Source organism: Myxocyprinus asiaticus, chromosome 30, assembly GCF_019703515.2.
Source record: "Myxocyprinus asiaticus isolate MX2 ecotype Aquarium Trade chromosome 30, UBuf_Myxa_2, whole genome shotgun sequence".
Taxonomy (NCBI): Eukaryota; Metazoa; Chordata; class Actinopteri; order Cypriniformes; family Catostomidae; genus Myxocyprinus; species Myxocyprinus asiaticus.
Genome location: NC_059373.1, coordinates 14,387,707 through 14,400,383, shown reverse-complemented (window position 1 = coordinate 14,400,383; position 12,677 = coordinate 14,387,707). Strand labels below are relative to the sequence as shown.

The following is a 12,677-nucleotide window of genomic DNA, read 5'->3' as shown; positions in this document are numbered from 1 at the left end:
AAGTCAACCATTTCCTGTTAATTTTAAACACATTTTATTACATCTCAAGTATTGTATAAACAAACTAATCTCTATTATGATTGAATGAGTCAATGTGTGCCCAGTTTGAACAGTTTTCATAACAAATCCATTCCCCCATTTAAGAAAAACATTGTGTTTAATAAGGGCCTTTAGCCACTGCAGCAGGGGGGCTTTTTATCCCAAAGACTATCCTTTCACTTTTTGGACAGTTATTGAAAAATAATTGATTTAAAGACCTTAAACAAAATTGAAAATGATAAATGAGTATTTTGTCTGAAAAGAAATGTAAATTTCATGGATTTTCATTAGCTAAATAAATGTGCAACATTTGAAAAAATTATCAAAAATTAGATGAAATTCCCTCAAAATCAACCTTTTGACATTACACGTAAAGATCTAATGGATCAGGAAAATTTTGCAGTGTATAGTGACAAACAGGTGTTTAGGAAAGTTGGGTGGAGCCTCAGTGGAGCCTTTTACCCTGTGGAGCCCTTAGCCCCATTGTACCATATACTCTATTGTACTCTAAATATACTGTTATGCTCTGTCCTACTGTTATGGGGTAGGACTTCATAAAAAAGTGAGGGAGCTTTTGTGTAGTGGTGTGAAGAGGAAATTAAAAGAAACAGGACAAGGAGAAGGGGAAAAGGAAATAAGGAAGGAAGGAAAATGAAAGGGGGAGTAAAGAAATTAAATAAAGGAAATTAATAAAGAAAATGAGACCCTCTTGTAAGCTCTGTTTGAGATATACAGGTGCATCTCAATAAATTAGAATGTCGTGGAAAAGTTCATTTATTTCAGTAATTCAACTCAAATTGTGAAACTCGTGTATTAAATCAATTCAATGCACACAGACTGAAGTAGTTTAAGTCTTTGGTTCTTTTAATTGTGATGATTTTGGCTCACATTTAACAAAAACCCACCAATTCACTATCTCAAAAAATTAGAATATTTTGACATGCCAATCAGCTAATCAACTCAAAACACCTGCAAAGGTTTCCTGAGCCTTCAAAATGGTCTCTCAGTTTGGTTCACTAGGCTACACAATCATGGGGAAGACTGCTGATCTGACAGTTGTCCAGAAGACAATCATTGACACCCTTCACAAGGAGGGTAAGCCACAAACATTCATTGTCAAAGAAGCTGGCTGTTCACAGAGTGCTGTATCCAAGCATGTTAACAGAAAGTTGAGTGGAAGGAAAAAGTGTGGAAGAAAAAGATGCACAACCAACCGAGAGAACTGCAGCCTTATGATTGTCCAGCAAAATCGATTCAAGAATTTGGGTGAACTTCACAAGGAATGGACTGAGGCTGGGGTCAAGGCATCAAGAGCCACCACACACAGACATGTCAAGGAATTTGGCTACAGTTGTTGTATTCCTCTTGTTAAGCCACTCCTGAACCACAGACAACGTCAGAGGCATCTTACCTGGGCTAAGGAGAAGAAGAACTGGACTGTTGCCCAGTGTTCCAAAGTCCTCTTTTCAGATGAGAGCAAGTTTTGTATTTCATTTGGAAACCAAGGTCCTAGAGTCTGGAGGAAGGGTGGAGAAGCTCATAGCCCAAGTTGCTTGAAGTCCACTGTTAAGTTTCCACAGTCTGTGATGATTTGGGGTGCAATGTCATCTGCTGGTGTTGGTCCATTGTGTTTTTTGAAAAGCAAAGTCACTGCACCCGTTTACCAAGAAATTTTGGAGCACTTCATGCTTCCTTCTGCTGACCAGCTTTTTAAAGATGCTGATTTCATTTTCCAGCAGGATTTGGCACCTGCCCACACTGCCAAAAGCACCAAAAGTTGGTTAAATGACCATGGTGTTGGTGTGCTTGACTGGCCAGGAAACTCACCAGACCTGAACCCCATAGAGAATCTATGGGGTATTGTCAAGAGGAAAATGAGAAACAAGAGACCAAAAAATGCAGATGAGCTGAAGGCCACTGTCAAAGAAACCTGGGCTTCCACACCACCACAGCAGTGCCACAAACTGATCACCTCCATGCCACGCCGAATTGAGGCAGTAATTAAAGCAAAAGGAGCCCCTACCAAGTATTGAGTACATATACAGTAAATGAACATACTTTCCAGAAGGCCAACAATTCACTAAAAATGTTTTTTTTATTGGTCTTATGATGTATTCTAATTTTTTGAGATAGTGAATTGGTGGGTTTTTGTTAAATGTGAGCCAAAATCATCACAATAAAAAGAACCAAAGACTTAAACTACTTCAGTCTGTGTGCATTGAATTTATTTAATACACGAGTTTCACAATTTGAGTTGAATTACTGAAATAAATGAACTTTTCCACGGCATTCTAATTTATTGAGATGCACCTGTAGTAGTTAAATGTAAGGATGTATAAATAGATCAAGGGATACAATGTTTTGAGATTCTTACTCTTGTTCACACTCTCAGCAGTTACTCTGTGTGCCATGAGCTTCCAAAATCAAATTAAATCCCTGTATTGTCACTCAACCATATACACAAGTGCAACAGTGGGTGAAAGTCTTGGGTGCAGCTCCAAGCAACATAGCGGTATGACAATTACAATAAACATCTGATTTACACAACACATTTACACATCTTGTTACACAACACAATATACACCAATAATATACAATATACAGTATACACAAAATAAGACTGTATACAATAAAATGAATATACAGTATAGAGTATACACAAAATAAGAAGACTGTATACAAAAAAATACACTGTACCAACCCCCTCCCCCCATGTAATCAGTGGAAATAAATTTGAAGTGTCGTGTTGACATTCAGCTGTTGGTTGATAGTCAGTTGCCAGTGTGTTATTAAGAGAAGTGTAAAATGTGAGTCCAGTCTGAGGCTAATAAAGTGTGGTGCTGATATATGTATTGTGAGCGATCAAGAGTTCCGTCACTTACTGTTCATACAGACAACAAATAGCTCCCTGTCTGTATCATTTTTAATGGGAACCTGAACCTCATTAGTTTGAAAGGTTCTGTGCCTAGAGGCACAGTGGCCTGTGTTTTACTTTGTAGCACATTATGTTCTCAAGTAGATCTTTTATGTTGGCTAATAAGGTCTATAGCCTTGTTCTGGAACACTTTTCTGATCTCAAATTGTAAGTAATGCCATTGTTCGTGGTTGTATTTGATTTGTAATTCTCACATTACAGTATAAGCTACATGTTTTCTAATAGACTCTTTGCTGTATGTTCTCCCTCTCCAGCTTGTCCCCCGGGTACCTATAAGATGTCATCACGCCAGCAAGAGTGTTTCACATGTCCAGCTAACAGCAAGACTGAGGAGGAGGGTTCCGTGCTCTGTCTGTGTGAGGAAGACCACTTCAGAACGCCACTTGATGCCCCCTCTGCACCCTGCACACGTAAGACAGTCTACTATGTATATGTGTGCGAGTTTTAGTATGTATGCATTTTGGAGGCTTGGGGATTTGTTGAGAGCAGGTGAAGTTGTGTGCATGTATCCTTCTGTTTTTGCACAGCGTTTGTTTGTGTGTGTGTTGTCATGTTTGAACAATCTGACAACCAATCATATTGATCCTGTGTTTCATTTTGTTTACAGTGGGGTTTAGCACTGCCGAAGGGACTGTTGTGTTTGTGGTGTATAGTAAGGTGATATAAACGTGAAGTGGAGGCCACACTAGACAATGTTACATTTTCTTACATTTATATGCATGTGAATTTGGTAAAATGGGAACGTAAGCATATGCAAAGAAGTTTAGTGTTTTACTGTGCACAAAGGCTAAAATGTATTGAACTCTAACGTCTGTGAATTCATCTAGCAAAATTATGTTTGACCAGTAGAGGATCTAAATGCCTCAATACAAAGAATTCAAATTCAAAGCTGCATGGTTTGTAGTGACAGACCGATATATGGGCCGGGCTGATAAATCTGCTGATATTTCACCATTTTATGATTATCGGCAGCAGCCGATAACAGTGCCCAGTCGGCCGATGAAGAGAAGTGTTAACGCTGTCTTGTGTCAATTCCAAAATCTACCAACAGTCTAGTCATAGTACAATGATTGGTTTCTGTTTTCAAGTATTTTTTGTGAATTGAGTCATTTTGATTGAAGCATACTCATTTAATTTCAGCACATAAGTGTACATCTCAATTAATATAAATAAATTATATTAGTGACATCACATATACATATTGGCATTACTGAATCAGCCATTGGCCACCCGGCTTGTTATCAGCCATTGAAGTCCATAATGGTTGATGTCTAATGGTTTACATTGTTGCGGAAAAGTGTAGTAGATGGTATTATTTTAACATTTTACATTTTTATTGTTTTATAATGCAGTATTTATTAAAAACAGAAGCTTTACAGCATGATTTATCCTTTTGCCCATATTTGTTGTGCGGCCAGAAATAATTTTGTATGATTAAAATCTATTTTGACCGCCCCTTGACTGTGACCTGAATAAGTCTGTGACTGCTGTAAAGGGCTTTGTTCTGACTTTTAAAGCATTGTAATTACACCATTAATTACACTATTGATTAGGCCACTTTTATATGTTGGCGAGAGAGAGACTCTGTGATTGTGTCAATTATAGTATTGATTCTACAGTCACTTTTATGACCAGATCTGTCACCAGTTTAATACGAGAGAGGGGAAGTTTTGATGGCAGTTGGCAGCAAAAAATATCAGCTCCTGCTGTAACTTCAGTTTTTGCCAGAAAGTGTATGTTTTTATGACTCAAACACTACTTAAATGATTGGAAACTAAAATAAGAACAAGATTTGTAAGGTAAGACCTCTAAGTAACTTAAAAATCACATAATAAAATTACATATAACCTAAACATCAAGCTAACTACTAGCCAAGCTAAAATTCCATGGCAATTAAAACTGTTGATCACAGCTTGCCTAAGGCAGTAGCATTTTTCAAAAAAGAAGTGGAGCTGGTGATAATATATCCAGCAGAAGTTAAATCAAATAAAGATAAGAAGATGAAAGAGATGATCCTGAGAGAGAACCCAGAGATTCTGCTGTCTGACTACAGTGGACCAGAACCCAACAGAATCCGGTGTAACCTGCTCTTCTTCACTGATCAGCTATCAGCCTGGCACAGCACTGTCATAACTGCCATGAACTGCAGCAGAAAAGGTGGCATCAGTAAAGGTAGACAAATCACTCTGGAAGGTGAAAAACAAAGCTGACTGTAAACTTGTATCACAATGGTACAGTCATAGTCCAGGGGTCAGAACCCAGCCTTGATGAATTCCAGAAGAATTTTGTGGACTTTAAAATGGAGGTTCAGGAGTTAAAGAAAGTTCCTGAGGTGAAGAGCAGTGTAGAGTCCTGCTCCACAATAGTCACAAATGGAGCTCTCAGCCCGAGCACCTCTGTAGCACACAGACACCCAGTCTCTCCTGCATCTCCAAAGATCAAGGCCTTGAGAGACAACATTGCTGAGCTGGAGCAGGACTACTTCCTGTTTAAAGAGGAAACTACCAACAACCTCTACCAGCTCCAAAAGCAGACCAGCCACCTCAGCACACAACAGCTTCATCAGCTCTGCTCTGCTTTCAGACAGCTGGAGGAGAACAACCAGGAGCTGCGAGAGGAGCTGAAGAGGGTGAGAGAGGAGCTGATCAAGAAAGATCAACACTGCAAAATGCTGGAGAAACAACTGGAGCAGATGAGACAACAGCTACACACAAGCACTGAACACATCACAACCACAACACATCACCAGCAGTGTGTCAACACACAAATGCACACCATCCCATCCCCTGCAACCCAGCAGGTTTCTCAGGTCTCTCAAGCTTCTCAGAACTCCAAGAGAAAAGACAGCAGCACCAGACAGAGACATCCAGAAGTCACAACAACATCCAACAGAGAACAGAAGAGACAACACATCATCATCCTCTGTGACTCTAACGGCAAACAGAGACGACTGTTCCCCAGGAGAACTATAAGGAAACTCTGGTGTCCCACCTCTCACTCTGCTTTGAAGCTGCTGAGAGAGGATGATTTGGGAACACCATCACACATTATACTGCACACTGGGACGAACGACCTCAGCACCAGGAGAGTGAACGTCGCCAAAGCTCTCGTCATCATGGTGAAATCAGCAAGAGGAATCTACCCCAGTGCCAAAGTCATCATCTCTACACTACTGCCTCACAGAGACGTTCCACAAAACATCATCAATGCCATTAATGCAGAGATAACTGATGTGTGTGTACTCATGCCAAATGTACACATACAAATCTTCAGTACATCACTCATGAGCACCTTTATGACCGTCTCCAAACTCATCGAGAGGGCATGAGAATATTTTCTAAAACAATCAAGGATGTAACACAGAAAAGCTCTGAAAAAACACCCCCTGATTGTGAGCAGAGTGTGAGACAGCATGCTGGCAGACAGACAAACAGCTAAGCTGCTGTTGTGACAGGAAGAGGTTGTGCAGACACAAACGACCTCAGCCAGATAAAAAACATGGTGAAACTTATATGTGAAAATGTATTAGTTGATTAGCAAGAGCATATTCATTATTTTTTATTTATTTGACTGTATCTTCTCTTTTTGTTATACAGTTTGTATTCTAAGGTACTTAATTTAATTCTGTATATTTCATAACATGATTGGGTCAAGAATCATACATTCATATTTCTGGTAAAAATCGCAATGTCATCACTTAAAATCACAAGCTACAACATTCAGGGAATGTTTTCTGCTGCTTTTGGAGAAAAAAGCAAAGAGCCCTGATTTTGTAAATATTGTATATAGTTCAGATAATAATCTTAATGTCTCAAGTCATATTATTACTTGAGACATGGAATCAATTAGAGTCTAAAACCTACACTTCCTCTAAACTACAGAGAATTACATATACCATCAGTAAAACACCCTCATGTTAAAAATGGAAGCGATTCAGGAGGAATTATTGTTTGGTTTAAAGAACACCTTTTCCATTACAGTCAGCCTGTTAAAAAAGGGAGAACACATATTTTGGATTAAAATTAAAAATGAACTCATATGTACAGATGAGGATACTTACCTGTGTGCCACCTACATCCCCCCCCACATGAGTCAACCTATTGTAGTGAGGAGATCTTCAACACATTACAATCTAAGGTCATTCAGTTTCAGTCGCTAGGCTCAGTCTTGATAATGGGGGATCTGAATGCAAGAACTGGAAAAGAACTGGATTATATTAGCTCAGTTGGAGATAAGTATATTATTAACAATACAAATATAAATCAAAATAAGCATTCCACTAAACCATGTCAGAACTATGACAACACAATAAACAGAAATGGAAAACAATTTCTGCAGCTCTGTAAAAGCCTAGGTCTCTGCATAGTGAACGGCAGAACAAAGGGTGATTCTCTGGGTCGATTTACCTACTGCTCTTCTTTAGGTTGTAGCACAGTGGACTACGCCATCACATATCTAGATCAGAACAAGATCAATTACTTCACAGTGATGCCACAACTACCTCTCTCAGACCACTGTCACATTGTCATTAGTCTGAACAAGTCAGCCAGTCTTCTACCATCTTCAAATTAGAAGTCTAAACTGTATCCCTTCCTAACCAGATTCTTCTGGAGAAAAGACAGTCCTGCCCATTATGAAGCTGAACTCCACAGAATTTATGCTGAGAACATGATTGATGTGTTTCTCCTATCCACATTTGGAAAAGACGAGAAAAGCATAAATTTGGCAACAAAACAATTGACTAAAATTTTTTTTTTGTTTGTTTTTTTTTTTTTCCACAGTTGCCAGCCAATTATTGATTAAAATAAAAGCGAACTGGAGAAAAAAGAAATCACGAAAGCTGACTGGTTCGATAAAGAATGTCAAATGTTAAGAAATGAAGTACAATTGTTATCAAATAAAAAACACAGAGCAAGCAACCAACACGTACCATCTATCAACAAATGTTTAAAAATGACAAGGCACTGCTAAAAAGCAAAAGAGCCAAACATATGACAACAAAGCTCAACAAAATAGAAGCAGTTTATCAAAATTTATTCTGGGAATTATGGAACAATTTAAATAAATCCAAAAAAAGAAGAAGAAATTCCCATCTGTGACCCACACACCTGGACAGAACATTTTGGAAACCTTTATAAACAAAATAAGTAAACCCCCACCCAAAAAATTCTGAATTCACAACTATATAATCTGGAATGTACAATAAAGGAACTCAGTGAAAAAATCAAATCCCTCAAAATGGGATATGCAATGAGATGTTGAAACATGGCAGCCCCAAACTGAATGAGGCAATTCTCAAATTATTCAATTTGCTCTTAAAATCAGGACACTTTCCTGAGAATTGCAAAGAAAATCAAATTACTCCAATCTTCAAACAAGGCGACATATATAACCCGAACAACTACAGGGGCATTTCAGTGAGCAGCAACCTTGGCAAACTATTCTGTTGCATTATAAATGACAGATTAACCCAATATCTCCAAGAAAACAAGACTTTACACAACTGTCAAATTGGATTCATGCCAAAACAGAGAACAACTGATCATATATACACACTTATACACAAACATGTCCACCAAACAAAACAAGGAAAAATATTTGGCTGTTTTATTGATTTAAAAAAAGCTTTTGATTCAGTTTGCATTGATGGATTGTTCCTAAAACTGATTCAGAGTGGATTAGGAGGAAAGGTTTATGATTTAATAAAGGAGATGTACAAAGACAACAAATGCTGCTGTAAAATAATCAACAGACGAACTGATTATTTCAGCCATCAAGGCTGCAGCCTAAGCCCAACTTTATTTAATATTTATATCAATGAATTGGCCACAATGCTTAATCTCATGTAACCCTGGACTCACACTAGAGGACAGATAAATTAAATGTCTTCTATACGCAGACAACCTGCTGCTGCTCTCACCTACTGAAGAGGGATTATGTGAAAGCCTCTCAATTCTAGAAAATTACTGCAGTAATTGGGCATTACCAATCAACATGGACAAGTCAAAAGTGATAATTTTTCAAAATAAAATCATCTTCAAGACAAAAAATATGTTTTTACACTTGGGAGAACAATTCTTTTTTAGGTCTGACTATCTCAGCCTCTGGACAATTTGACTTGACAATAAAAGACCTAACAGACAAGGCTTGTAGAACATAATATAGTATAAGAAAATCATGACATTCAGAAGAGAGCTAGTCAATTCTGATTCCACCTATCAGACTCTTCCCCAGAAAATCACCATCACTGTGCATTTATACACAGAGCAGCACACCCAGAGAGTGACCCTTTACAGTATTTAGTGGACAGACATCAGCTGAATGTATCAATTCAGGCAGGCAAAACTAAAACAAATTCAAAACACAACACTAGAAGAATACATTCTGGGGGCCTGTGTAGCTCAGCAAGTAAAGATGCTGACTACCACACCTGGAGTGGCAAGTTCGAATCCAGGGCATGCTGAGTGACTCAGTCAGGCTTCCTAAGTAACCAATTGACCCGGTTGCTAGGGTGGGTAGAGTCACATTGGGTTAACCTCCTTGTGGTCACTATAATGTGTGGTTCTCGCTCTCGGTGGGGCACGTGGTGAGTTGTGCGTGGATGCTGCGGAGAATAGCGTGAAGCCTCCACACGTGCTAGGTCTCCACGGTAACATGCTCAACAAGCTACGTGATAAGATGCGCGGATTGATGGTCTCAGATGCGGAGGCAACTGAGATTTGTCCTCCGCCACCCAGATTGAGGCGAGTCACTACGCCACTACGAAAACCTAGAGCGTATTGGGAATTGGGCATTCCAAATTGGGGAGAAAAAGGGGTGAAAATCCAAAAAACAAACAAAGAAGAATACATTCATCATTGGCAGAGCAAACTCAGAGAAATTAACAAATTAGCTTATTTCCCCAAAATTAAGACAGAATATAAATTGGCATCATATCTGACCAAAATTAAATACTACCCTCGCAGAAAGCTTCTGACGAAGTATCGTGTGGGTGAGTACAGTCTGGCTGTAGAGGCGGGTCGACACAGACAGAGCTGGAAACCCAGAGAGAACAGACTGTGTTCACACTGCACTCAAGGAGTCATAGAGGATGAACTACACTTCCTCACTGCGTGCAGTAAATATGAGAGCATTAGAAACACACTTTACACTCAGAGAACAGATACTGCCTGAATTAGCAGAATGAGTAATGTAGAGACATTTAATATGTTCTAGGAGAGAAAGCTGAATGTATTGATTTAGCAGCAGAGTGTCAGTATGTATGTGTATGTGTCATGATCTGAGGGAGAGAGGTTGACCCCTCACTAAATACTAAGTGTCAGTTTAATTTAATGTTACTCATTGCTCTCTGTAGTTACTTCTCTTTAAAATGTGTGCACTTACCTGTATGTTGTTACTACTAATACAGAATGCTTTGGCAACATTGTACATTGTATGCAATCATGCCAATAAAGCTCATTTGAATTATAGAGAGAGAGAGAGAGAGAGAGAGAGAGAGAGCTTATGTGTAATTTAAAAAGAGATGAAAATGGATGATAAGATATAGATGAGGACAATGAGGAGGAAGAGACAGGAAATTGATGTGTTACGGTTCTGTGTATTTTGTGTATTTGTGCACAGATGAATAAACAAGCATGTGCTGTTCTGTTGTGAAAATGTGCCTGTGTGTTAGTGTGGGACAGGGCGATATACTGAATATGAATATTTTGCTGGCTTTGACAACATCATGAATATTGTGATATTTTAATGCACTATATTTGGCCATACATTTTTTCAAAGGTTGCATCATTTAGACTAGTTTTGCAGTCCTGTTTTGTCTCACAGCTCAAGAGTATGAAAGAGGTTTTTTATAGCATCTCTGTTTGAAACTGTGGTTGCAAAAATATATTTTACGATTTACTACATATATATATATATTTTAATCCCCTTTTGTGCCAATTTGGAATGCCCAATTCCTACTACTTAGTAGGTCCTCGTGGTGGCGCAGTTACTTGCCTCAATCTGGGTGGACAAGTCTCAGTTGCCTCCGCTTCTGAGATAGTAAATCCGCACATCTTATCACATGGCTCGTCGTGCATGACACCGCAGAGACTCACAGCATGGGATGCTCCTCTCCGCGATACACGCACAACTTACCACACACCCCATTGAGAGCAAGAACCACTAATCGCGACCATGAGGAGGTTACCCCATGTGACTCTACCCTCCTGAGCAACCGGGCCAATTTGGTTGCTTAGGAGACCTGGCTGGAGTCACTCAGCCTGCCCTGGATTCAAACTTGTGACTCCAGGGGTTGTAGTCAGTGTCAATACTCGCTGAGCTACCCAGGCCCCCTGCTACATATATCATTAATAATATACTGTAGTTTTGATATACCAACCTACTGAACGCCCGGTTATTGTTTTTCTCTGTTTTTAACAATAGCATACTGTAAAATGCATGCATTGTCTTGTTAACATGATATTTATTTTTGGCATTAACTAATGCAATTCGTACATTTAAAAAAAAAAAATACATAATTTACAATATTTTACTGTAAAATCATATGTATTTTCTTTTTAAATATCACTTTTCACCATGGTAAGGAACTACCAGTTTACCAATTAGTTTTTTATTTTTCATTTTTAACTGTTATTATTTTCCATTTTTGCATTCTTTTTAATTAAAATGATTAACTTTATTTTGTGAGGGTTTTACTGTATTTTACTTACTGTAAATAACATTTATAGTCTAGTCGGCTACAATGGCTTTTTGGTTGAAATGATGGCTCTTTTGATTAAAAGAAAAATCACCCTTTTATTCCATTTCAGAGCAAAAATATAAATATTAAGGCATATATCCAAAATTGTCAAAAGGCTGAAAAATATCAATATATATTTAACGTATAAACATATAAATATATATATCTGTGTGTGTCTCTATGTGTGTGTGTCTCTATGTGTGTGTGTGTGTGTGTCTCTGTGTGTGTCTGTCTCCTTGTGGTGGATGTATCCAGACTGCAGCTGTTTTCCAGTGCTCATGGCCACACGTAGACCCTATTGCATAAGCCTGCAGAGCTTTTAATAAAACACAATGCTTCTTTCACACACACACACACACACACACACACACACACACACAGTCCGTCACGTACTCACATTTAATTATTCTGTTTGCACACACTCGGCTCGGGCATGTGTGCTACACATTCATTATCATCCACCACATTTATGAGACAAGAGACTCATACATTCAACTTCAAAATGCAAAATTAATAAATTAATGTACCACAGAACAATCAAGTGCTCAGACATGCAGGGCTGCTTCAGTTATGATCAGCTTTTGATATTAACATTTCATACCTTGACTTGGTTACCACACCTTTGTGTGGCAAGCGTTGTGGTATTGGGGCTTGTATTCAAGCATTCTTATTAATTCACGGTCACACATTTATTTCAGAAACAGTATAAATTCTTATGATGAAGCAATTCAGTTGATTTTATATTTCTTTATTTGTTTATGGGGGGGGGGATTGTTCCCATTTTATTGATGGCAACAGTGGAGAAAGAGAATATATTTGGGAGAAGATGAGGAAACTGAATCGGGATACAACATGGCACAGTGGTGTAATGTGGCTGAAGCATGTGTGATAACCACTATATGACTCTGACTATTCCCACGTTAAACTATATTGGATGGGCATACATGTTAGTGATGGAGGAAT

The 12,677-nt window shown here is 38.5% G+C and overlaps 1 protein-coding gene across 4 annotated transcripts in view; it reads left to right on the top strand.

The window, feature by feature from the left end:
- LOC127421162 (ephrin type-A receptor 7-like) overlaps window positions 1-12,677 on the top strand; it is a 210,827-nt gene that overhangs the window by 125,674 nt on the left and 72,476 nt on the right. For all 4 annotated transcript variants that reach the window (XM_051663970.1, XM_051663971.1, XM_051663972.1 and 1 more), the window contains exon 4: window positions 3,229-3,384. In XM_051663970.1, coding sequence (XP_051519930.1) covers window positions 3,229-3,384 — 156 coding nt within the window. The remainder of the gene's footprint in view (window positions 1-3,228; window positions 3,385-12,677) is intronic.